The following is a 26,529-nucleotide window of genomic DNA, read 5'->3' on the forward strand; positions in this document are numbered from 1 at the left end:
CCCCAGCCCTCCTGTGAGCCAATGGAAAACAAGCCCCTGGGAGTGTCCCGCCCTGGTGCGAGAGCCACGGACCAATGGGAAATGGCGATTCAGAGGTGGCGCGGCCGGCTATGGGTGGAGTCACTCGTCCAGACGGTAGCCTGGAGAAGTCATCCTGCGACTAGGCGCCGCTTGCTCATGGCTGTGTGGGCTGTGGGAGGCCTCCTTGGCCTCCGTGGATGCTTTGGCACCTATAGGGTGCTTTGTTCCCGTTTCCAGGGCCGCGGCTCTCAGAAGGTAGAAGGGGAGGACAGGTGAGTGGCTGGGAGAGTAACTCGAACGCCCGCCGTGAATCACGTGGTATTGTCGCCAGTGTACGTCATCCTGGGGACGTTCCCTAAGTCCTGCCGTCACCATGGGCAACGTGGAAGCAAGAGACCGGGTTTACTTTGCCCAGGCCTAAGGAAGACCAGCTTTCATCAGTCAGGGCAGGGTATACGTAACCCCAAGTAGGCCAGGAGGAACATCATTCAGAATTTGACCAGAGTAGTTTGTTCTCAAATACATTGAGACACAAATATGATCTAAACATGGTTTTACTTTGAAACTTGCACCCTCAGATTCCCAGAACTCAGAACCTGTAGAGTACAGTGAGTTAATAATGGTTAATATAGTTGATAGATCCGGTGATTTAAACTTTGAATGACTTTGGGAAATCACCTTTTAAATCTGACCTGTGTATTTAAGTTATATATCCCCAAGATTTATACTAGATTATGCTAGAGTGTAGTTCCGTGGTAGAGCATTTGCCTCGCATGTACAAAGGCCTGAGTTCGAACCCCAGCCTCTCCAAAAATTAAAAATTAAAAAAAGAAAACAAACAACCCTGCCAATTTTCAAACCTTGTTTTGGCAGTTCTTCATTTCTGACTGTACTTGAAGCCCTAGAGGATGAAAGTGGCCCAGTTTTCTTTCCCTTCGGAAGCCTTGATTTGGTAGTTAAAGGCAGAAGTATTGGGAGAGTAGAAGTAACATTTGGGGTACTGGTGTAGGGTAGTCTTGGGCATGAACTTCAGCTCTGCCTCTTCCCTCCTGGGTGCCAGGAAGATGAGCCTTACTCTGTGAGTAAAATGAAGGTAATAAGTGGTGCTTATCTTTGGGGTTGTGGAAAGATTCCAGAGATACTTCCAGGAGACGCCTGTAATCACTACAGTGCAGGAGCTATTAGAAGTGATCAATCAATTCAGTAAATGTTTATTGACTGGCTACCTTGAGCAAGTGTACTGTACACAGAGCTTGCCCACAAAAGGCTTGCAGCCAGAGGAGATGGCAAAGGTATCAGTAAGAGAGGGCCATCCTAGTAGGGGGTAAGTGCTGCCACTGAGTTGCTGACAGCAAGCTGGGACCCACGGATGAAGGTGTGCCTCTGTGTGAGTCATCCCCACTTACCAGCTCTTCCTGTCTGTTTCTCATTAGGATACAGCTTTCCTCAGAGACACCCAAGATTCCCAAGATTTATACCAAAACAGGAGACAAAGGTAAGGCAGGGACATGGAGAAAAAGACATATGACTGATAGCACTTTCAGATCTTCCAACTTCTCTTTAGCCAACAAAAAGTATGTGACAGATCTCAATGTACATCACAAAAATGTGATGTAAAATGAAAAATGCCCCAGGTATAGGAAATGGTGAAAACAAATTGCAGAGCTCGGCTATCTATAATCCTAGCACGCTGGGAGGCTGAGGCAGAAGGATTGCAAATTCAAGCCCAGCCTGAACAACTTGGGGACTTAGTGAGATACCGTCTCTAGAAAATAAAAAAGGAGTCAGGTGTGTTAGTACACACCTATGATCCTAGTACTCTAGGAGGCTGAGGTAGGAGGGTTGTAAGTTCAAGCCTATCCTGGCCAATTTGATGACTTAGTGTGATCCTGTCTCAATATAAAAAAATTAAAATAAAAATTTTAAAGAAGCTAGAGAGATAACTCAGTTAAAAGGCCCGGGGTTCAGTCTCCAGTACTGTAAGTAAAAGGGGGTGGCACTGAGGATATTGCTCAGTGTAAAGGTCCTAGGTTCAGTCCCTAATGTCACACACGTGTGTACACACACACGCAATGTGGGGTGAGAGTGTGGTTCAGTGATAGAGTGCTCATAACAACAACAAAAAACAAGTTTCATAATAATCCAAATACCCAAGTCCACCTAGAAAAGGAGTGGTTTGGATGTAAATTCAACACGACTGGAAGATTACACTTTTTACACCTTGCACTGTTTCCCAGTAGAACTGAGTTGTGGGAGAGAAAAATGAACAGAAATTTATACACTTCCATTTTTTTTACAATAAGCACATATTATTTTGATAATTTTAAAAAAATACCAGAGTGTTGTACAGAAAACAGATGCAGGGCCAGGGATTTAGCTCAGTGGTTCCGCTGCCTGCCTCTCAAGCACAGGGTCCTGAGTTAGATCCCAGTACCAAAAAAAAAACAACAATAACAACAAAAAAACAGATGCAGAGGAATATATTAGTAATCAACATGATACCATTTTCTTTTCTTTTGTAGTAGTAGGAATTGAACCCAGGGCCTTGAATGTAATAGGCAAGCACTCTACCACTGAGCTACATCCCTAGCCCTTTTATTTTATTTTCAGATGGAGTTACACTAAGTTGCCCTTGAATTTAAATCCTTCTGTCCTAGTGGCTGGGTTTACAGGCACGCACGCATGACCATGCCTGGCTTTAGTATGATACCACATTCTAAAGTTTAAGATCATGCAGGTCACTCTACTAGCTATTGCTTTGTAGATGCATACTTATATAGTAAAGATGGAAACCTATGCATAGGGTGTACTTAATGGCGCCGAGTTGTATACTGAAAAAATACCAAAATGGTAAATGTTACACTTTTTATATGTTACCATAACAACAATAAAAAGAAAACAAGGGTAGGAATGACGAACATGAGGCAGTGGTGTCAGTGCCCTCCAGCTGGAGACCTCTAGGGACAATCTCTAGGCAAACACAGTGCAGAGAGGTGGCTCATTAGGAGGGAGGAGATAGCCCAGCTGGGCACTGTCGGAGCCCTGGTCAGGTGCCGTGGAGGGCTCACTCAGGGACTGGGCTTGTGTTGCTGGTCTGGGGGTAGATTTGAGAAGTGGGTCTCTGCTGTGGATTGGACACCATTGGGAAGCGGGGCTAATTCTATAAATGACTTCAATTTTTTTTCTAAGGTGGGAGAGAAAAAAGGTGCTAAAGCTCTGATAGTGAAAAATGCCACAGTCCGTCACATTGCCTGGGGAAGGGGGCACCTTGGCATTTTTGTCATTTCGACAATGTTTTGTGCTCAGATGTGATTACACGGGGACCTTGTTTCGTTTCGGTCCTGATCTGTCGCAGTCACAGAGTGGCCTGTCTGATGGTATTCTGTGAAATCATTTACCTAGCAGAACACCACGGCCTGCCTGTGAACGCCAGGCCAGCGTGGCAGCACCCAAGCTGTAGTGCCAGGCAGCAGCTGTCACCTAGGCACAGGTGTGTAGAGGACTCTAACCGCGTGAAACATGGTAATAACGTATATGTGATGTGACAGATGTTTTGTTTCTTTAGCAGAATGGTCGTTGTGTGATTTTTAAGTCAACTAAAAACATACCAGGGAAGAAATAAGGATAGTGGTTACCCTTAGGGGTGGTGACTAAAAGGGGGTACATGGGGGTTTCTGGGGTGCTGGTCAGTTTCTAGTCTGGAGCCGGGTTCTGATCACAGAGGTCTGCTCAGTGGCAGTTCATGAGCTGTATGCCTCAGATATCAGCACTTTATCCCTGCTGTATTTGACATTGAAAGTTATTTAAAAAGAAAGAACAGTGTGAAAGAACAGTCTAATTTCAGGGAGCTGAATGTTTTTCCACAGGGTTTTCTAGCACCTTCACAGGAGAAAGGAGGCTCAAAGATGACCAGGTGTTTGAAGCTTTGGGAACTACAGATGAATTAAGTTCCGCTATTGGGTAAGAGGGATGGGATCAGCCTTAAGTGCGAACCGGGCATCAGAGAGTATCGTTACTGCGAAACTCTCAGTCACACATGGCCATCCTGGACCTTGTCCACCTTCGAACCCCCCCCCAGCATGGCTGGTGAGCTCCATGAGGCCGCCAGGCTGCGGGTGCCTCTCCCCTGTGCCTCTGCCTGCGCCTAGGCCAGTGTCTGTCCCTTCCCTGCCATCTGCAGCTGCCTCCTCCTCCATCCCTGGTCCCCTAACTTTTCAGGAGAGTTGGCTGTATCTCTGCTTCACGGAACTGGACTGGCATCGAGGAAGAGGGAAAGAGGTCCCGGGGAAGCTCTCACCGGCTCTCCAAGCTTCCCAGGGCGTGGCACATCGGGTTTACACTCCACAGGCCAGAGCCAGTCTTGTGGCCATGCCTGGCGTCAGTAGAGGGGAGAGACGCACATACTGAGACCCAGAGTGATCACAGAAATACTGTCCATCTCTCTATGTTCTAGTGAGACTTAAATGAGATAATTCCGTCTTGTCCCCCAGCACAGTGCCTAGCACAAGTAATAACACTGTTACCGTAGATTTTCAGGGCCAGTGATGGCAGGAGTAGATAGTCTTCCAGCACAGTAGAGAGGCCCAGGCCCTGGGGCGTGGGGGAGCGTTCAAGAGGAAGTGGGCAGAGGAGGGAAGATGAGTTCCAGCCTCGGCCATGCAGAATTACCAGAGCAGTGAGCCAGCATCTCCCAGCTCATGTGGAGCAGGAGGTGGGCCTGGAGCCTCACTGATGGATCCTCCCTCTGTCAGGCCCTGACTGAGCACCTCTGTGTGCCAAGCTCTGCGAAACCCAGCCTCAGCCCTGCCTTCAGGGGGCCAAAGACAGACCCGCCCCAGACCATCCTTCAGCGAGCAGGTACCCTTAACACCTGCTGGGTACCAGGCACTGGGCACCCTGCTGTACAAAGCCAGTGTCCCAACCCACACAGCCCCCTCACTCTCCAGAGGGTAGATGAGCGCTAGACCACCAGCCCTGTGTTTGCTTTTGTCCTTCTGATCACAGGCTGGGCTAGGAAGATACCCTCCTTATTCTTCATTTGCTTCTCTCGGTGGCTTTTCCCATTGCTGAATCTAAGTACTGACACCCAGAGTTAAAGGAGGAAAGGTTTACTTAGCTCACAGTTTGTAGGGATTTTAGTCCGTAGTCGGGTGGCTGCAGGGCCGAGCAGCATCCAGACAGGCATCATAGAGGAGAAACAGCCATGGCACGGCAGGCGGGAAGCAGCAGCAGCGAGCCTCCTTTTCCCTTTTATCCCAGCCAGGGTGCAAGCCCACAACCAGGGTGAGCCTTCCCATTACCCACACCCAGAACTGTGCTAAACCAACCAGCAGACCAAGTTAGTCCCACACAGCTTGAATCTCAGCACCGCACACAGCCTGCCCCCCAAAGCCCCACCTACAAACACATGAGGCACAGGGCTGGGGATGTAGCTCAGTGGTTCCGCCGCCAGCCTTGCAAGCGCAAGGTCCTGAGTTCCATCCCCAGTACCTAAAAAACACACACACACACATGAGGCTCCGGGGTACATCTGGATACAAGCCTTCTCATTCCATCACGTCTGTTTCCCACCCCCCTCTGCTTCTCTGTGCCTGGGCGGCTGACCTGGTCACCTGGAGACCATGGCACTTTGATTCCTGGTCCGCTGGCTCTTAGGGGCTCCAGTCAGTGGCAGGCAGCTGCAGGGGTTGGAGAGTAGAAAGAGGTGTGGGAGCTCATGACCCTATCCCCAGCTTCCTGGCCCTTCAGCCCTCATCAGCTCCGTGTTGTGTGGTTCCTGTTGTGACCCCCAGGCCAGCACTGTCCAGACTCAGTAGCACCTTCTCGTCACTTGCCCCTTTGCCCCCTGCTCTCACTGGTCGCTGCCATCTGTAATCAGTTTCCCTAATCTGCTCACACCTCTGGGAATTGTCCCTTTGTAGAGTTCCCCTCTGAGAATCTAATCTAGGGCACCAGTTTCCTGCCAGACTCCTGCAGGCATAGGAAGAGCACAAAGTTCCTGCCTCATCCTACCTTACCAGGGAACTCCTACTCGGTCTTCAAAGCCCTACCTTCAGCATGCTTCCCCAAGGAAGTCTTCCCTGCTCCCTAGCCGAGGCCAGGTTAGATTTCCCTCACTCTGTCCTTCAGAGAGTACTTACCTCAGTTTGCAGCTTCCCAGTCAGCAAAGTGCTACTCAACTTGAATGTCCCCTTCCAGCTGGATGAAACCCGCGTCATCTTCTGAACCCACTGTATCACCAGGAACCAGACGGGAGGCACCTAAAAGAATCATTGACTGGGAGTAATGCATATACGAAAAGGCATTTTGAGAAACAAGTGGAAGCTTGTTGAAGCAAGAAAAATAGCACCATGCTATTGTAACTAAATTAGCTAAATGCCTAACTGCCTGAGAATGTGTTGTCTTACAGCAGCATTGTGCTAGAGGCAAATTCTTTTTCCTTTTTCCTCTTAGGTTTGCTATGGAATTGATCACAGAAAAGGGCCACACGTTTGCTGAGGAGCTTCAGAAAGTAAGTACCTTCCTCTCTCCCCGAGATGGCATTTTCGTCTCAGCAGCCTGGTGGCCGTAACTCGATTCATCGCCTGACCATCACTTCTGTGTGTCATCCAGGGCTAGACACTTCCTCAGCAGGCCTCAGTCTCCACCTGTCAAGTGGGGGCGTGCAGAGCTCATCCTCCCTCAGGGTGCGGGGTGAGGATCACGCTGAGGAAGAGGGGTACACAGTGAAGCAATTCCCAGCCTCAGCTGGTGTGCCCTGCAGGGGACACCTGGGCAGCCGTTTGGGATGACGCTTTGGCTTGTCACATCTGGAGTGGGACTGCTGCTAGCGTCTGCTGGTACAGACCAGGAGTGCCGCGCATTCTCCAGTGTATAGGACAACCACGCCCAATGCCCAAAGGACCATGGCGCCCAGGCTGAGCAGCCCTGCCGCGAGTTCAGCCACAGGGCTCACGCTCCTAGTGCCACTGTTGTGTCCCTTACAGTGGAGCCGGGCCTCTGACCCCCAGAGAGCAGGGATGACTTCCCAGAGCACTTTGGGGTGTGCCCAAGGCTTCTACTCCCAGCCTCTCCGTGCATCACGGGCCTTACAGTAAGGTGGAGCTGTCACATTCAGTCCCGCGGCCCAGCACCTGGAAAGCAGGGCCCAGGTACGTGGCCACTGGGAGTCAGAGTCAGGAAGGTGCCTGCTGATCCCCTGGGGCCCCCAGTGCTCACGGCACCTCTGCCCACGGAACCTTGGCGTTCTGCCTGGCCGGCACAGTTGGCCTTTCTTTTTGCCTCTTGCCTCCCCAGATCCAGTGCATGTTGCAGGACGTCGGCTCGGCCCTGGCCACTCCGCGCTCCTCTGCCAGGGAGGCTCACCTAAGTAATTCCCTGAACTGTGTGGATAGTCAGAGGGCCCTGTGGGGTCTTATTCCTGGGGTTCCCTACCAGAAGCCCATCCCTGAGGCCCATCAGTAGGTCTGGCCGCCTTGCCCATTGTCACTGGAGGGCCGGCACTCTGGGTGGAGGAAGCCATCTGAGAGACCCTGGGTGGAAGGGATGTGGTGCATGTCCTTGATGGTCTGGTGATTGAGGCTTCATGGTTCTGCTCTGTGACTCCTCAGAACGTACAGCCTTCGAGGTGGGGCCCACCCTGCAGCTGGAGCAGTGGATCGACAACCACTCCAGGCACCTCCCGCCCCTCACAGCCTTCATTCTGCCTGTAGGTATCACCGCCTCACCCTGGGGGTAGCTGCGGCCAAGCACATGGACGAAAAGGCATGGGCTTGCAATAAGTGCCCCTCCTTACAGCTCTTACCAGTGACAAGCTGTCCGCCAGGCCCTCTAGGTCCTCCAGGCCCTCACTTCCCCCTCCCTGCCCACTTTGGACGCAGATAGCCCGGTGGGTGTGCCGAGCAGGGCCCTGGCGGCAGAACATGGCCAGGGGAGCGGGCGGACCTGGAGGTCGGGAGAACCCTGCCGCGGCGCCCACGCTGACCAGCCCTGTTCAGCCAACACTGCTTTCTCCTTCCAGTCCGGAGGCAAGAGCAGCTGTGCACTACACTTCTGTCGTGCCGTGTGCCGCCGAGCTGAGAGACGGTAAGGGCACAGGTGGTGGCTCAGGCCTGCAGCACCCAGAGCTTCCCCAGGCACCTCCCTGTGCCAGAGTGGCCAGCACAGACAAGTCCCTGTCCTCAGAGCCCCACATTGCAGAGGGGAGGCAGTCATAGAGCAGCAGGAAGCCAGTAATGGGTCCTGGGCCACCTTGCTGCGGGGGAGAAGGGTCTGGTGGGGCTGCATGGCTGTGGGGGCCCTAGGTGGAGGCTGTCAACGGCCCGGCCACCTGCTTCCCCAGCCCCACTCCGGCTGAGTACTGAGAAGGGAAGGGACGAGCGATACCCGCGCCTAACTCAGTCTACTCGCAGCCTTTTCAAGGAAAACTTAACAGGAACTTGAGAAGACTCATTCATACCACCATGTGGCTGGCTGCCACCGGCCTAGAGGGGAGATAGAGCCCTACCTGGCTCTACAAAAGCCAGGCTGTGCCAGGCATTCCATTTTCACTGTCTTACTGAGCTGAGTTGGGAATCCTAGGAGAGGTGGCAGCCTCCCTCTACAGGAGTTGGGAAATGGCCAAGCTCAAAGGCAAAGTGCAGATCTGGGCTCCGGTTTATCTGGGTCAGACCCTGAACTCTCCATGGCCCCACATCACCCAGGTTTTATCTTACATGAAAGGCTCTCAGGTCAAACAGATCCCGAGGATCCCTGAGTAACAGAAAACACTTTGGCTTCAAAGCAAAAAATGTCATTTGTACAAAGCCGTCCGTGTCAGCCGTGCTCATAATAGCAAAAGCTTGGAAACAGCCCAGAGGCCCAGAAAGCGGGCAGCCAAACTGACGGGGGCCTCAGAGAGCCACCAGGCCACGGCTGAGTGATGACCAGCGGGCGTACTGCCGGGGGAGAGGCGTACAAGCTGCCCCGGGTAGCAAAGCTCCAGGCACATTGGAGGTCCCGCGGGGTAGGCCAGTGCCACTTCCTGCCCGGGGCACTAGCCAGCTGTGTGGCCTCGCACAGACAAGGACCCCAGAGCTAGGTGTGCAGACAGTGCCTCCCAGCACAGGAGATGCAGCAGCTACGATGCGCTGTGCCTGAAGGGCCCAGCAAGACCCTGCCGCACCGTAGCACCCCCAGACCCCTGTCCCACACGGTCGGAGATGCCTGCAGACTGACGGGCACCCGGGGACACAGGCCTGAGTGGAGGGAGTGGGAGTGGATTGGCACAGGAAGGGCAGCTTCCTCCATCTCCGGAAGCTGGAGCCTGACCATTCCAGCCCATCCCAGTGGGACAAAGGCCAGCAGGCTGGGATGTGGGGCAGCCCACGCCCCCTTCCCTGTTCTCCATTCCCTCTTGCCCACAAATGGAAGCCTGGAGCTGTGGATTTTCCATCTCTGGTGCTGGCTGGGCTTGTCCGGATGGAGGTCACATGATGGCCCGTGGAGAAATGCTGGTCCAGGGCCCAGGTGCCCAAGTGTGCTGACCGTCGCCACATGGCGTGGCTGTGTGCTTCCTTTCCTCTTTCCAGTGTGGTGCCTCTGGTCCAGATGGGAGAGACGGATGCAAATGTGGCCAAGTTCTTAAACAGGTACTTACTCGGCACGTGAGAGTCCCTCTGAAAGAGCGGGCACATCTGTGGGCAGAACTGCAGGCAGCAGGACTGGGGAGCGCCACTGGCCTCGCCCAGTTTCTCCTGCATGTGGGTCTAGGTGTGTCTGCCGTGTGCCGTGAGGCAGACACTGTCGCTGTCTCTGATGAGGTTAGGATTGACTTGGGAGACTGCTGTAAAAGCAGACCTAAGTACAAAGGAACAGACCTAAGTACAAAGGAACAGGTCAGCCCTCAGGTCTCACGAAAGCTGGCCACAAGTGCCATCCACCGATCCTAGCTGGCCGGACACCATGTCCCTGCGCAGATGCTGTGGCTTTATACTTCCCCCTCGGAAGCTCATAGATAGGACCTGGCTAGCAGTGGTCTTTGATTCAAACCCTTGCTTCTGCTTCTCTGCCCTACCAGACTCAGTGACTATCTCTTCACAGTAGCCAGATACATGGCTATGAAGGAAGGAAATGAAGAAAAAATATACAAGAAAATGACCCATCAGATGGAGCCTGAGGCCCCTGGAGATAATGGGAGGGTAGCTTCCTAGGCCCCTCTGTGGTGACACAGAAGAGTTTGCCTTCCTCCTGGGGTCCTGGTTCCTGAAGCGCTCACCTGAGGGGCTGGAAGTGGGTCTGAGATGCAGATTCAGCTTTGCCTCACACCCCCTGCTACTTCCCTTGAGGGACTGGGGCCCTTGAGACTTTTGTCCCCACCTCCCCAGGCTGGCCTTCATCTTGGAGGAAATGGAAATAATTTCAGGATTGCAGAAAAGAAAGGTAAAGTGATGACTGTGAAGTAAAGGAACCAGATGGAAAAAAGAATAAGGGCTTGAGCTGTGTGTGTGTGTGTGTGTGTGTGTGTGTGTGTGTGTGTGTGTGAGAGAGAGAGAGAGAGAGAGAGAGAGATTGAGAGAGAGAGACAAACTCATGAGTGAATCCTCCTGCTGCCGACTAAGGTTGTTCAAGGATTTGGAATGGTACCAGCGGCCCTTGGAAATGTAATTGTGATTTACCTGTGCCAAAGGGGCTGTAAACGTCACATTTATAAAGGGAAGGGAGGCAGGATTTGGAAGTTTAGTCACCTCGGAGCTACCCATCACCGCTGTAGTGTGGGGCAGGGCAGCTGCTGACTGACAGACGAGGCCTCAGAAGCTCGACAGAGTACGGCGGGGCTGCGGCTTGGAGAGTTCTCACTAATGGGGGACAGGGCCCTGGGTAGAGCAATGCCATCGCTTAAGGCTGACCCTTCCCGCCTAGTCTGAGTGAGTGGCAGGTGCAGGGTAGAGCGGGTCCGGCTTAAGGAAATGGGATCTTCTGCTTCCAGTAAGGTGACAGCGTGAGACTTCTCTGGTGCTGCACTGGCTGGTTTCTGCCTCCGAGACCTGTGTCGTGGCTGTGTTTTATTCCACTTGTCACCACTGCTCCCTCCGGCTATGTAATGACACTGCCGGTGCCAGCTGTGTCCTTGGCAGAGGGATATTTATGAAGGGCAGAGAGGTAGCCCTGAGGATCTAAGGACACCATGCTGCTAATTGCAGGAAGTGGCTTCGGAAGGGCGGGCTCTTTTCTACCATCAGGGCTAGAACGCCTGGTGGACTCCATTGAGCAATCGTTCATTTATCAAGTGCTTGTCTAGCAGGGGCTCCACGCCAAGCACGGACAGGCTGGTCGTTCCATCGCCTTCCTCGCTGGCAAGTTGGCAAATGTTAAATTCTCAGCTGTGTGGGTACTTTTGCAGGCAAGGCCAATACATTCTTGTCTTCTGGGTTCTTTGGAGCAGGCAGGCCGCAGTAGCCCCGTTGAGCCCTGGGCAGGGTGGTAGGTCCCGGTGCCCAGCAGTGAGGAGTACCCTCCAGGCCCAGCGCCATTCCAGCTCCGTTCATTAGACCCAGGCCTGGCACAGGGTAGGGCGCTTTGTGTGTGCAGGCAGGGTGGGCAACGGGAAACGCATCCTCCGGTGCTTCCCAGCCGGGACGCAGATGTTCCAGGAGCTCTCAGCAATCGCTCATTTCTTCCCACGTCTCCAAATCTTCCTAGAAAGGACAGAAAGTAGGCAATAAAACAACAGCCCTGTACTCCTAGCCATGGCAAAAAGACAGAGAAACACTCTGAGTGCACACACTGTCCCAAAGCGATCTTTGAAACAAGGCAGTTCGCCAGTTGCCAAAGTCCATCCCTCATGGAGCAGCTGGATGTTGACGTCCAGGTTCCCAGGCCCACCCTCTGGATCCACCTTCGCCTCGGCCAGAAAATGGCTCCCAGTGGGCCACCCAGGTGCAGGACAGACGTTTGTGCCGCCAGCCTGGGAAGCGCAGGAGGCTCCCTGGACACAGGCCGGGTTGTGTGAAGCACTTGCCCTCTGAAGCCGCGGTAGAGTCCCGGGCAGAAGGAAGAACGGTGCACCTGGAGACACAGATCCAAGTGGGAAAAGTTAGTGGAAGCCCCACAGTCAAAACCCACAACTAAATCCCGCGTTGCCCAAGCAGTCTGTATACCGCTCACAACCAGTGGTTCCCTCCGTGCAGTGACGCTGGTGAAACCGACATACATTTAAAATCCTGGCAACTGCTCTATCATAGGCTTTTGTTTTTTGGCAACGTTTGAAAATATTGCGTGTTAAACCCCTTATCTTGATTACTGCATTTTTTGACGCTCCCGTATTTGTTTGCTGCGATGGTAACTCCCTGTGCTGTTCAGGCTGGCACTGAACTTTCCAATCCTCCTGCCTTAGCCTTCCAAGGAGCTGTGGCTCCAGACAAGGACCATCGCACCCATACTTTCCACACTCAAGAAAGCCTTAGCATCACTACTACAGTAGTGCCGGGCACGCTGCAGGGGGCGTCCCTGTGTCACACGGTCCACACGCGTGGTCTCGTGAACCTCACACAGCAGCCCTGGAGGGAAGCGCTCTCCCTGCTTTGCTGGTGGGGAAACAGGCCCGGAGAGCTGGCCTAAGACACAGTGCTCCTAACTCCGTCCCCACTGCTGCTTGACAGTCGTTAATCACTACCTGCGCCGCAGTGAATAATGCCAAGCACTAATAGATCCCGCTGTCACATTCCTCAACCTGGTTTCCCTTAACTGGGATTTCATGGCTCTTGTTAATGTGCATTCTTCACTGAGTAATTTCCGCAGCCCGAACTTGTAACACATCCCAATGACAAACGTCCCCAGCTCCGAATCCCCCATCAGCTGCAATGTCACCCTCGCCTCCTCCCTGACTCCTTCCGACAACAGCCCATCCAGTTTTATGATCACTTTGTCCCAGGGATCACTACTGAACCTTTAAGAATCCAGGCGCATTTCAAGTTTAATTGAATAAAATTCCTTGTATAATAAATTCTGCATGAATGCTACATAAATCAGCGCCTGGAAGGATTTGTGGCTCATCCTTCCCCCACTAGACAGGGCTGGAGAGCTTCACTGGCAGTGCTGAGCCCAAGCTGGTCCTGTCTCGATTGCCGAGAGGGCTAAATTCACCTTTGCAATCTGCTTGAGGTCTGGTTGTCGCTGGCCCTGGCCCGTGCCTTGCTTCTCTGAGAGTCCCGTGTGGAAGGTGGTGCTTAAATCTAAGCAGAGCAAGGGATCAGGACCCAGGGACTTTGGGATTGTCCCTTGCGTTCACCCATTGCACAGAATTGAAACTTCAGAGCTGTCATTTGTCACCTTTGGAGTTCTGGTGATGTTCACACACCTGTTCACAGTCCACAAACCACCTTGGAAGTCCATGGAACACCCAGTTGAGAATCCCTGGTTGCAACCCACAGAAACCAGACACGGTGAATTTCTGCAGTCTCAGCTACTTGGGAGGCTGAGGCAGGGGGATCACTTGAGCCAAGGAATTTGAGACCAACCTGGGCAATGTGGGGAGATCCTGTATGAACAAACAATAAGAAAACTCATGCAGCACCCTCTTGAGGAGCTAAGTGGGGGCTTATGGGGCAGCTTTCTCCAGGAGCCTCTTGGTGGGGGGAAGGAGGGCTGTTCATATAGCCACATCCTTGAAGGAAGGCCAAGAAGGAGGGAGGACTTGGGGCTGGCAGCAAGAGGCTGCTAGATGGCATGGATGCCCACCAAATCAAGAAGGGCAAGGGATGGCCGTCAGACACATGGCTTGTCACTCTGGGAGGCTGAAGCAGGAAGATCACAAGTTTGAGCTCAGGCTGGACAACTTCACAAGATCCTATCTCCAAAAATAAAAGGCCAGGGGCTATAGCCCACTGCAAAGGCCCTGGGTTCAATCCCTGGTTCCAGGAGGAAGAAGAAAAAAAAAAAGGAAAAAAGAACAACATGGCTCAGGCAGACACAGGTCTGGAACCCGCCAGCTCTGCCACTTCTAGCTCTGCGCCTGGGCAAGTCCTGCCCTCTGCCTCGGAGGTCTTAACCTGTGAGCAGAGATGATAGCGTTTACCCCGCAGGATCGTTGGACGGGCTCGGTGAGGTAGAGGTAGTGTTTCTCTATCCCCTGGCAAGTGTCCGCTACAGTCCTAGCTATGTTATTTAACCGGGGATACTAACACCAATTTCCAAAGGCTCAGGGACTGAACCCTCAGGACTAGCGCATGGTAGCAGCTCAAAAGACAAACACAACGTGGCCATTGTGACTGAGTCACATTGTACCCTTTTCAAAGCACTTTCTAATCACTCCGGCCAGGTGAGGCAGCCCCTGGATCTTAGACTTGCAGAGTGGCTGGAGGAGGCAGACAGCCTCCAGAGGGTCTGGTCACACCCGGGCCCACCCCAGCAGCACTGTGCCAGAGCAAAAGGCCGAGGATGCGGACAGAACCATGAGCTCATCGCCCCATTTTATGGATAAGGAAACTGAGGCCCGGGGAGGAGAACTCAGTGACGGCTGATTATGTCCAGGCAGCTTACTAAGGACTTCAGTGCCGTAGCTCATTTAATTCTCTACAGTCCATGAAGGTGGGGCTCCTAATATTACTGCCATCCCCATCTGCCAGATGAGGAACCTGAAGCCCAGAGAGGAGAGACGGCTTTCTCAAGGCCACACAGCTCTAGGGGGGTGGGGCCAGGCTTTGAATCAGTCAATACCGAGCCATGTGCTCAGTTGCACCATGGTGATGGGCTTTCTTTTGCTGCTTTATTTTCGTGCCGTGTCACCCAGCTGATCTTGAATTCCTGAGTTTAAGCAATGCCTCTGCCTCAGCCTCTTGTGTAGTCGGGACTAGGGGTGGCAGTCAGCAAAGCCAAGTTTTGATGTGTCCGTGATTTCTCAGAACCCTAGGAGGTATGTACAGTTATCCCCCTACTTAAGGAAACAGGCTCAAAGGGGTGATGTCACTTGCCCAAAGCCACGGGGGTCCCCTGGGTTGGCGATGCTAGTTATCATGGCATCATAGACTTTTGGCAGCTTGGAGCTCTCCTGGCAGAGCATTGAAAACCTCCCCTGAGCTTGTCTGTAATCCTAGCACATGTCTATAATCCCAGCACTCAGGAGGCTGAGGCAGGAGGATTGCAAAGACTTGGAGGCCAGCCTGAGCTACATAGTTCAAGACCAGCCTGAACTATATCTTGAGACCCTCTCTCTCTCTTTCTCCCCCATATATATATTAAAATAAAATAAAGCCTTCTCCCCACAGCCGAGCCTGAGATAGCATGCATTCCCTACAATATCCCTTCACGTAAACGTTGACATCCCTGTGTCACAAATCCGGAATCTGAGGCACAGAGAAATGGCAGTTGGCTGGTGCCCCGTGGATTCCGGAGGCCCAGCTGGGGATCGACCTTGGATCTGTCTGCCTCAAGCAAGTCCTTACCTTGGCCTTCAGATTCCCGCGCAGTGGCCACTTAGGACAGCCAGTGGCGAGGGCCAGCTGACAGTTAAGTGGGGCAGGCTGCCTCTGCAGGGCACAGGGGCGTGAGCTCTAAACGATGGAGGCCCTGCTTGCCCCAGCTAGAAATGGCCACTCTGAGGAAAGACAAGAAGCAGGTGCCAGGTCAGGTGGCACAGAGGGCAAAGGTACCCAGTCCTTGGCACATTCAGCTGACTCAGCACCCAGGGGTGCAAGGTGAAACCCTCTTCCCTCACCCCCGCCACCCCACAGAAACAGCTCCCAGGGCTGCTCCCGAGGTACGGGTCCTCCAGCCTTCACCACTGGCCATCTGCGATGCCCACGTCCCTCTCCAGCTAGCAGGTGCCTTTATTTACGATCACCTTGGGAGGGTCGAGCAGACATATGTTGCTAAGGGTCGTTTATTCTTGTTTATAAAATTTATGGCTTTACCTAGATTACACACTGTCAAAATGGGAAGGATTGGCCCCAAAGCCTCTTGCCGCCTGACTGCCTCAGACGTGCATACATCTGTTAACTCCATAGGAGCTGTAGAGGAAAATAAGGTTCACTATAACTCAGAAGCTTGCTGTCCCACCATGAGGTGTGAGCCGCGGACCTTGAGCGAAGACAGCCAGCAAACACGTGGTGAGGGAGGAGGCTGGGGCTGCGGGTGGCCTTGCCAGGTGGCCTCGGGACTCTGCCGGAGCTGGGCCATGGACTCTTTCCAGGTGCTCAGAGCTGGGGAGGAGAGAGAAGGAGCTTTTATTTCCGTGGCGCTCAGGGCTCCAGCTGCAGGACCCAGCAGCTGGAGAGGGCTCTGAGCCCGTGGCTCTCCAGCTGGCGACTTGGGCGGGGAGAGATCCGTGACAGCGCCACTGCGGAGGGCGGTGGAGACAGCATGAATTTCGGGAGGGCAGTTTGGCAAGGAGAATGAAAAGGCCTAGAAGTGGTCTGGCGATTCCATGTCTGAGAATCCCTCAGAAGGAAACAGACACACCAGTGGGGCTGTAAGAGATTTTTTCATTGCAGTGTTGCTCCTTAGGGAAAGTTTGGAAATCAGTGTCCAAAGATGAGCTGGAAAATTAAATAAGTAAAATGCCTCACCATAAGGGACTTCAAGAAATAATCATAAACCACAGAAAAGGATGGCACCCACCTACCTATCACTGTGGGAAAGTGGTCATTAGCTACTAAGTGAAAAAAAAAAAAAGTCAAATGGCAAAATGCTGCATAGAGAATAATCCAAATCCTGTACAAGAAATATACGTTGTGTTTATATCACAGAAAAATTGCAAGGGTTCATTCCATATGTTAATGCCTCTCGGTGGTGCAGTTATGGGTGGTTTTAGTGTTCATTTCTACATATGTGGATTTCTCTAATTTTTCTACAATGAATTGGGTTGGAGTTGAGAAGGGGCTTACGGGTGTAATAGACACAGGTGAAAAAGAGGGAAGCTGGTAACTGGTTCCCTGCATGCGACAAATCATCTTCCTCCTGGGGAGACATGGAGAACACCCCCTTGGCTGACATCCCCAACCCCCTGCTGCACCATGGGGTTTGCCCTCCAGTAGCCAAAGCCACCGCCCCTCCAGAGTCCGGAGGCTGGGCGATGGGGATGCACTCATTCTGGGGGAGACAGCTGCTTGCTGTGCTCTAGCCTCTCACAGGTGCTTGAATTCCACTCTAGGGCAACAGGGGAAAGAAGAAAAAGGATCCCCACCCACTGAGACATCCTCGTCAGCTTCCCACCAGACTGCTGGGGAAAGATGGTGGTGTCCCTCTCGCTGCTCCCTTGGTGACTGCATCTGTCAATGTCTACAGGGTGTGAGAGCAGACAAAGAACTCTCTGATTTATTCAGACTTTGATCCTGGATTATCATCCTACATTTCTCTGAGCCAAGTGGCACCTGACAGGCTGAGCACCAAGCTCAATGTGGTACACTCGGCAAGTGGTGAAATCAGCATTGTGAGGCATTTTACTTATTTAATTTTCCAGCTCATCTTTGGACACTGATTTCAATCTCCAGCCTTCTGTATCAAAATCCAGCTTCCTTTCTCTTCTCTTCTGCTGAGCCCAAGGAAGGGCTTGTCCCAGGAAGGGGAAAGAGATAACAGTTCTAACTGGAAGCAGCCAAGACTGGGTCTAGATTCAACAGAAAAGAGCCTGGTAATCCATTAGTAATGTCTGCCATGGCCACAGAAGGAGGCAGTTAACAGGCAATGTGCTTTTGACACTTCTGCATTCCTTATCTTTTTTATTGTTTGGTACTGGGGCTTGAACTTGTGACCTTGTGCTTGCAAGGCAGCCAGCTACACCACTGAGCTAAATCCTCAGCCCCATTTCTGCATTCCTAAGGCAAAAGCCCTCGCTGGCCTCAAAAACATGGAGACTTCAGAGGGAGATGGGGGTCTCTAGATTGCCCTCCAAACCAGACCCTAAAGATGGTTTTTCTACCCCAGAGCTCCCCAAGAGAACTAACTCGCAGAAGAGAAATTCCTTAGAGCTTTGAGGTGACATCTCAGGGCCATAGATCTCTGGGAGCCAAATACTTATAAATCTGACTAATTAATTAGCCCTGATGAGCTCATCACCATAATTCAGTGTCTGAAATTACATTTCTCATTAAAGTGCAAAAATTTAAGATTAAGCCAATGAGCAATGGTATGACCTCCCTCGGGCCCGAGCCCCTGCCATCCTGTGATCTACTTTGGGTCGCAGTCCCAGAAGCCACTCCCTCTTTCTGCTCCACCTCAGTCCCCTGGTGCTGCTCCCAGATGTGCAGGGACCTGGTTCCAGCTCCACCCCCTCCAGTCAGGTGGCCCTATTTGTTGGGAGCATCTTGTTCGGGGAGGAGCACATTTTGAGACTTAGAGTTTGCAGTGCCCTCCAGCCAGAGGCCACTAGAAAAACCCTTGCAGTTGAACAAGATCAGATGTATAATCTTATCGCTAGAGCGGACGCACTCCACAAGGAATCATGGGGCCTTGGGAAGAAGCTGGAAGGACTGATGCTAGGAATTTGGCTTGTGTCGGTGGCTGGGGCTGGGGCTTGGCTGTGGGTTGGGTGGTGGCAGAAGCAGGGCTCATCCTATGACTGGGTATTTTAATAACTCTTCCCTGGGAGGAAGGAGGAATGAATGTGGCAAAAGGTAACAGCCACACCTGGCAGAGTGATGGTTCGGTCAGTTGGGCCGCATACCTGGCAGTGGTCTCATAAAGTCGTGTCACTGGGGATGGCAGAGCCATCTTTGTGCACGTGTACTCTGTGATGGTCACACAATGACAAAATAGCCTAAGGACATATCTATTTAGGTTTCTCTCTCTGTCTTCTTCCTTTCTTTCTGACAGGAATGAGACTTTACTCAGTTTTAGGTGGAGTTTACAACCCTAAGAGATAAAGAGTCGTTAACAAACGCTAACAAATGGACATGTGATTGGTATGAGGCATTATCCTGTACACATGGTTTGTGTGTGTGTGTGTGTGTGTGTGTGTGTGTGTGTGTGTGTGTGTGTATCCTCAGTGCATAGCATTTTCACCAGAGCCACTGTTGCACAAGAAATCTGAAGAGGCTGGATCAGAGTAAAGCCGTTTAACAGACTGAAGCTTTTTAGTATATATATTCTATATGAAAACAGGTTGAACTTTTGAATTGGCAGAGAGGGCAACTCTCAGTTAAAGCCCCCACTTTAGTGGACAGCTTCACCTATGACATGGTAACAGTATTTAAAGGTACACGAGGCTCTTTGTGGCAACCATGGCCATTGTTATAAACACATTGCACAGATTTTCCAGAACTAAGCATGTGACTTATTCCCTGCTTTTCTTTTTCAAAGCTGAAACCTTTGATGCTGCTGGTAAACTCCACTTCAGTTGATAAACCCTTTCTTTTTTGCCACCCTGGGGATGGAACCCAGGGCCACACCAAGCCCTTCTGGGGACATATTTCTCAGAACACATCCCGTCCTTAGTGACGCATCACTCACACTGGAGGGTTAGGTCGGCATAACTGGCGACTGGCTTGGGTGACCTCCCTTGCATCCATGCTTATGGCGTGGCTAAAAAATATGGCGAATGTTTAAATGTGTAAAAGACACATTTCCACAGATTCCTCTCAGATACTCCCCCCTTGCTCTTACCACTTTCTGAAGTAGCTCTGGAAGTCTTCCTTCCTGAGTCTCGTTAATTGTGCTGTCATGGCTGCCTTGATGTTCTGAGTCGATTTAAAACTCTTATGTTTTACGGCCATTTTGACTCTGGGGCAAAAGCCAGATGTCACATGGTGCCAGGTTCAGTAAATAAGGCCAATGAGGATGCACTGTAATGTTTTCACAGGGCTGGGACTTAGCTCAGTGGTTCCACCGCCTGCCTTGCAAGTGCAAGGTTCCAAGTTCAATCCCCAGTACCCACCCCAAAAGTAATGTTTTCACAAGCTTGCCTTCCTGTTGTGGGGTACTTGGCAGCAGAATTCACCACATTTTTTAATCATACCTAGTAAGGATACTCACACACACACAAAAAAACTTCCAGAAGTGCTATAGAAAGTGGCAAGAGGGCCGGGGATTTAGCTCAGTGGAGCTGCCACTGCCTGCCTCGCAAGGTCCTGAGTTCAATCCCTGGTACCAAAAAAAAAAAAAAAAAAAAAAAAAAAAAAAAAGTATCAAGAATGGTGTGTGCGATAAGTGTGTGTGAAGTGAAGGGAGAGGATTTTGAAGGGGAATTAGTGGCAATGTGTCTTACTGTAATAATGTTTATTAACAAAATTTATTCCATTCCCCCCTCGAGCCCTATCCCCTCATGTATAAAACCTTTGTTTCCTGTAATAATTTTTATTTAAACATTTGCTGTATACTTTGATCAGCCCTTGTGTACACACAGACACAGATACACCCCCCGCCCAGTGTGAACAAGCATATGGCTGAGGAAGTGATTGCTTGCTCACTATGTTCTAGACGTGGTCTTAGCAACCCTGCATGGGAACAGTGATCTCCCGTCTTGCAGGCTTGGAGCGGGCAAGTGACATGTTCCATGTGATGAGGAGGAAGGGGCTGAGCCCAGATTTGAATTCTTGTCTGATCCCAGTTTGAATCCTACCGCCAGCCCTGAAGGTGCCAGGGGCCACACATACTGCTATATGCGGGGGGGCAGCTGTTTCCCCTGTCTCTCGATAGCCGTGCCTCAGTCTCTACCTTGCGCTGATTAAAGATATTGTACTAGTGCTTTGGAGGTGGGCGGTGTCCAGCTGTTCAGTGACAAACTTTAAGCACCCGTTGGGACAAATTTAGCACCTTAGACCCTGAGAGAGAGAGAGAGAGAGAGAGAACGAGAACCAGAAGTAGCTCAGTGCACAGGCCCTGGGTTCAGTCCCCAGTGCTATGGCTTGTGTTCAGATGTCCCCCTCAAAGCTTCATGTGAATGAGGTGGGGCTACTTTGGAGGTGGCTGAATCTAGAGTGTGTGACTGATTCCTAGTGCAGTGCTAGGTTTGAGAGCACTAGGATTAAGGGTGTGAGAGCAACAGCCCTAAGTAGTCTGAGTAAGAAAAGGGCAGGAAGATGCTAAGGTCTCATTGCTTTTACCATCTTTCACCACCATGAACTGTTGGCCTTCTGCCACCCTGCCTTGGAGCCAGCCATTTACAGACTGAAACCTCCATGAACTATAAGCCAAATAAACCTTTCCCCCTTTAACTTTGGGTGTCAGGTATTTTGTCTCAGCAATGAGAAAGGTAACTGAGACACTGGGTATTGCAAAAGATAGAGACAGAGACAGAGAGATAGAGATACAGAGGTAGAGATGAGAGAAAAACAGCCTCCACCCCCACCCATGGAATACGTCCCCAGATACAGCAGAGGAGCCAGGCCCCACAGGGGACACTGGCCTTGTCTCCTCTGCCTTAGCTGGTGAGGAGTGGCCGTAGTCCCTTGGGACTGCAACGAGCTAAGGGAACGTTGGGGACATCCTCCATCTTCCCTCCACAGGGTGGGTGGTAGGGACTACACGGGCAGGCCGGCACTTTGCTCAGGCGCACTGCCAAACCTCCTGTCTTTTGGTGGGTGGCTGGGGGACCTGCTGCTGTTCCGTGTCCTGCCACCTCCCTTGATTTGCTGGAGTCTGGCGACCAGAGCTCTGGTCCTAAGCAAATCTTCTAAAGCCCCACGGGAACTACTAGCAACAGGTGGAGCGGAACAGGTCAGGTATAAACTGCAGATAAGTGGGGTCCGATACAGCAGCCCCAGGCTGTGGCTCTATCAGCGTCCTTTATCTAGAAGCTGCTGCCCTCTCTCGCTGCACGCGCAGCGCAGGCAGGGCTCTGGAGTGTGGCCAACCCGGCTCACGACCCTGGCTCTGGGATCCTGGGCAATGAAAGACTGTCTCTGAACCTTGATTTGTTTTAAACTGCAAAGTGGGCATCATGACAGCTTGGTACTGGACACTGGGGGTTGTGATCAGGATATGTGATCCTGCATTTTTTCCCCGTGGGTTAGCTAGGGCTCCTTCACCACAGTGAGCTCTAAGGGCAGGAATGGTGTCACATTGTTCATGGCTGCAGCCCCAGCCCCAGGCCACCCCGGAGCAAAAGAGGCCCTGTGCGCATTTGCTGGGTGCAGTCCCTGGCAGTCTTGCTTCCTGGGCAGGCTCCTGGCAGGGACACCTGCCAGATTCCCAGCCCCTCTGGCACCATCTGCGCTGATGACAAAGCCACCCAGCTGCCTGCATGCCAAGCCACACTGCCCCACACAGGCGATGTTCCCTCCCAGTGTCCTTATGGGACGGGAGCAAGTCAGTGAGGGAAGAGATCGTGGACCCTGAAGCCTGGCAGGGGTGCCCAGAGCTGCAAAACTGCCCAGCAGGCTGTGTCATCATGTCTCTCCCCAGCATATCTTCACCCCAACCTCTGACTCCCCTGCCTCAAGGGACTTTTCTCTTGAGCCCATTTCTGCCTGTTTGTGCCCACTGATGACCTCTCTCCTGGTTCTTCTTTAGTACTGAGGTTGAGTTACATCCCCGCCGTGTTCATTTATTCATTCAGAGATAGTGTGCCTCACTAAGTTGTCCAGCTGGGCTTGAACTCATGATCCTTCTGTTCAGCCTCCCATGTGTGGGGAATCCCCACTGACTTCTAAAACCCCGCTCCTGACTCCCCACCATCCAGTGCAGATCTTTCCCAGGGCAGTGAAGTTATAGACACCAAGGGCTGAGCCTCCACTGGGGTGCTCTCCAGCTGTGTGATCTTGTGCAAGAAAATTCACCTCCCGGAACCTCTGTATCACCATCTGTCAAATGAGGCCAGCTATACTCCCAGCCCCCGGGATCCCTGGGTGGGTGGATTAAACGCACAGGTTTGTGCAGTGGGTCGAGCATAGGGCCTGGCCTGGGGCAGTCACTGTGGGGGTGGGGTTGGCAGCTTTTAGGGTGTGAGCTCACACTGTGTCCTAGGGGGATGTGCTCCAGTTCCTACCCTTGGTCTTGCTGCTTCCTCTACCTCAGGTCTCTCTTTCCATCTTCAGAATGGAAGCCCTCTCCCCCAGGCAGGTAGGAAAGAACACATCCTTTATAGCCCGTTCTCCCTACACGGATGTGACTCTGTGATATCTGTCCTGACTACAGAGACACATTTTAAGGTATGGCTTGTTATACCTTATACCTGTCTCAGATGACGAGAGAGAGCTTGGCAAGGCCGTCAAAGTCCCTGAAATTAGTGTGGCTGGGCTGGGCTCCCCTGCCTGTCTGACCCCACAGGGCACCCAGCACCATTTGTATGGTAATCACAAGGTGGCCCCAGCCCAGCAAACCCTTCCACCAGAGCCTCTGGTGACCCAGAAAGTGAGTGAGGGGGCTTGCTTCTGGCCTACTACCTGGCTCTGGAGGTCCTGGGAACACAGGGCTGTGGAGTTGCAAAGACGGCGGCCATGGGCCCACCATAGCCCTGCCCCTGCACTTCCTGCATCGGTCTCGAGGGCTGCCTTGGCACCTTCACTGCCAGCTCAGGCTGTGCCACCCCCTTGTGACATCACTGGTCCCGCAGCATAGGGCAGGCTGGTGCAAGGCCGGTGGGGCCCTTAATGACGTCTTGTAACAGCTTCCCTTTCGCCCATCTGTGGCCCAAAGACCAAGGACATCATTTCCAGCTTATGGGGGTTTGTAAATCATCTTATACCCACACAAGTGACTTCCTTTCCTCAGCAGCCGTTCCATGGCCCTGCAAGAGCTGGCCTTAGAAAGAGGCCCCCAGAGAAAGCAGCCTGTTGGTGTCGCTGCCCGCAGATCCAGGGCGGGGCATCTACAGATCTGGAGCCTGGCTCAGCCAGGGGGCAGCTCTGGTCTGAGCTTCTGCCTTCTGCTTCTTCCACAGTCTTCTTGGGGACCAGAGGCACATGGCACAACCTGACGGGGTTTTCCTTCTTTTTTCAAACTCAGGACCTTGTGTTTGCGAAGCAGGCACAGTGCCACTGAGCTATATCCCGGCCCCTATCACAGGGTTTCTTATGTTGTCTCTGGTAGACTATTTTAAGCCTGGCTGTCTTGGTAGAAGGTCTGTAAGCTGACCCTGACCCTACCTCATTGTTCCCTGCCAACAGCTCCGAGACCACCTGCACAGAGGAAATGCAGCTGGTAGAGGCAGAAGGATCACAAGTTCAAGCCCAGCCCAGGCAATGTAGTGATTCAGCAAGACCCTGTCTCAAAATAAAAAATTCAAAAGGGCTAGCGATGTAGCTCAGTGGGTTCAATCTCCTGTACCACTTAAAAAAATAAAAGCAACTGATGGTCCTTGGGGGAGGGAGGTGCTGCCCCAGAATGTGTGGAAACTCGGTGTAGCAGGGGATGTGTTGGGGGGAGCCCATAAACATGGAGCTGAATGCGGCCCAGCAGAAGCACCTCCGGACGTCCTGCTGATGTCAGCGGAGTCGTAAAAACTTACCTCCAGAGAACTTGTTAATTTGGTCCCTGGGATAAAATGAGTCTTGAAGGCTGAGTTATTAGCTGCTGCTGGATGGCGCAGGCTGGGGCTTCTCAGGCTGTTTCTCTGCTGTCCACAGTAGCACTGCATGGTGGGCTCTGTTCTTCCTGTCCCATGGAAAAAAAGCCTGCAGGTCCAAGAAGCAGGGGTCTTGCTACTGGGTGGCAGAGCTGGGACATGAGATGGTGACAGGGTGGCTCAAGTCCTTACGGTCACTGGTGTCCTCCTAAGATCTCTAAGTCCTCTGCTTGGGCTCTGCATCAGATCCCATGTTCAGCATATGCCCGTAACAAATGTTGGCTGTCTGATGACTGCCATGCCCCAAAGACTGGGGAGAACTGTGGTCCGGCTTGAGCCTTGATGCAGCCTCTCCCACATCTGTCTAACTCTGGCGTAGGGGCACAGAGGCGCGGGCTAGGATCACACAAGCCCGGAGAGATGCTGGCCTAGATCCTTCTGGCTGATGCGCCCTTTGCACACAGGGTGGCTCCACTTGGATGCTTCCCTGTGGGCAGTGCAGAGGGAATGTGCCTCTCCCCTCCAGCTGGAATGAGTTCCAGAGGTGAGTGTGGGAAGTGGCAGGCAGAAGTTACTCTGGAGCTCCATCAGAGCCGTGTGCACAGGGCCACGGGCAGCCCTGACGTCCTAACGGCGGAGGGTGCGGGGTGCAGGGAGAGGACTACTCTCAAGTTGCCCTATCGGGCAGGAACTGAGCCTGGTGCACCTCACTTGTACCTGGACTAAATTCTCAGCATCCTGATGAAGGCACCCAGAGCAATTTCCACATAAAGAAATGGGCACAGGACTGGGCTCATGGGACTCAGGGGCAGGAAGTGGGGCAGGGAGGCTTTGCACACCTGTCTGCAATTCCAGAGCCCCTCATGCTCTGCCTTTTGGAAAAGCGTTTTGAATGAGCCATTTTTCACTGTTCTTTAAGCCACGCTGGTCAGCCGAGCGGTTTCCAGGTAATACACCTGAGACCTAAGGCAGCCCTGGATTTATGTGTTAACCAAATTCAGAGATAACCCACCTGGCAATGCCTGATCACCCACTTTTATGCAACAGTTGTTACTCGCCAAGGAAAGAAAGCCGACCATGGCTTTGCAACACTGGAGACCAGTAACTCTCAAACTGTGTTGAAAAACAACACAATTCTTAGACACACCCAAGTCCTATAAGGAGATCAAAACCAAAACCCTGTTTTTCCATTATGAACTTTCTCTTTGCAGCGATAATTTGTAAGGAAAAGCCAAAGCGTCATAGAGTAAGGCCTGTTTTAGGCAGGTGTGCGCTACTCTGCAGGCTCCCAAGCATTTTGGGGCTTTGCAGGATTTGTCCACAAGTGGCAGGAATGCTTGGAGAGAAAGCCCCAGGGTGCCCGGTGCTGTGACTGCTGGGAGAGGCCCCTGGACTCTTACGGCCCAGGTCCTGTTCTAGTCCTCAGGCGCGCCAGGCCAGGCGAGGTGGTGAGAGCCTTCGGTTGTTGGAGCTGCTTCCGTTAGGGAAAAGCCACCCGAGGTGGAGCTGGGAAATCGGGGCTCCCTGTGGCGACTGAGAGGGGTGGTTTTACAGGAGAGGGAGAGCATCCTAGGGAGAGGGCAAGGCACGACCCTTGACTTCTGGCTGGCAGAATAGCTGAGCACACCCGGGGTAGCTGCAGAATTTCACTTTGTTTTGTTTTGGTACCGGGGATGGAACTCGGGTCCTTGAGCTTGCGAGGCAGGTGGCGGGACCAGTGAGCTAAATCCCCGGCCCAAGAATTTCACTTTGTATATGTGAGAATCATCTGAATCTTTTTCCCACCAAACATTTATACTTGGTAAGCTGCTGCGTAAAACAGGAAGTGCAAAGATACACATCCAACCTACGGTGATGGCAGCCTCTGGGAAGAGAGCAGCGGGACGGGCTGTGTGTGGGGTCCCGTTTCTGAAACGTGTTACCTTTGACAACACAATCAGGAGCAAGTGTGACAAGTGGCAACCCTGTTCACTGGCTGGAAGGCTGAGGTGTGTGACACGGCACCTCCTGTGACTTCTTCCTGTGGGCCGCCGGACTCTGAGCTGACCAGGCACACGGCTGCACAAAGAGCAGAACACAGCCAGCGTGTGCTT

At 52.3% G+C, this 26,529-nt stretch overlaps 2 protein-coding genes and 1 long non-coding RNA gene across 6 annotated transcripts in view; 1 reads left to right on the forward strand and 2 right to left on the reverse strand.

The window, feature by feature from the left end:
- Positions 1-38: 38 nt before the first annotated feature.
- Mmab (metabolism of cobalamin associated B) lies at positions 39-26,464 on the forward strand. Of its 3 annotated transcripts, none has more exons than XM_010603982.3 (9): positions 39-293; positions 1,455-1,516; positions 3,888-3,981; positions 6,475-6,532; positions 7,318-7,390; positions 7,632-7,729; positions 8,042-8,106; positions 9,591-9,650; positions 26,377-26,464. In XM_010603982.3, exons 1-9 carry the CDS (start codon positions 82-84, stop codon positions 26,447-26,449), a joined length of 795 nt encoding a protein of 264 aa, XP_010602284.2. In that variant the 5' UTR covers positions 39-81; the 3' UTR covers positions 26,450-26,464. The 3 variants fall into 3 exon arrangements, with proteins under 3 accessions (XP_010602284.2, XP_010602283.2, XP_033618270.1); XM_010603981.3 differs by lacking the exon at positions 26,377-26,464 and adding an exon at positions 10,079-13,025 and having other exon boundaries at positions 42-293; XM_033762379.1 differs by lacking the exons at positions 39-293; positions 26,377-26,464 and adding exons at positions 300-1,099; positions 10,079-13,025.
- Positions 5,471-7,311, reverse strand: LOC117285696. Of its 2 annotated transcripts, XR_004516761.1 has the most exons (4): positions 6,541-7,311; positions 6,162-6,281; positions 5,626-5,699; positions 5,474-5,511 (listed from the first exon to the last, which is right to left on the reverse strand). It is a non-coding gene; the product is annotated as an uncharacterized LOC117285696 (long non-coding RNA). The 2 variants fall into 2 exon arrangements; XR_004516760.1 differs by having other exon boundaries at positions 5,471-5,699.
- The window catches only part of Ube3b (ubiquitin protein ligase E3B), a 53,523-nt gene continuing 52,674 nt past the window's right edge, over positions 25,681-26,529 (reverse strand). Inside the window, exon 27 of the mRNA XM_010603979.3 lies at positions 25,681-26,494. Within this exon, the coding sequence (XP_010602281.1) occupies positions 26,405-26,494 (90 nt within the window). The 3' untranslated portion in view covers positions 25,681-26,404. The remainder of the gene's footprint in view (positions 26,495-26,529) is intronic.

Source organism: Fukomys damarensis, unplaced genomic scaffold (genome assembly GCF_012274545.1).
Source record: "Fukomys damarensis isolate Sample0158 unplaced genomic scaffold, DMR_v1.0_HiC HiC_scaffold_12, whole genome shotgun sequence".
Taxonomy (NCBI): domain Eukaryota; kingdom Metazoa; phylum Chordata; class Mammalia; order Rodentia; family Bathyergidae; genus Fukomys; species Fukomys damarensis.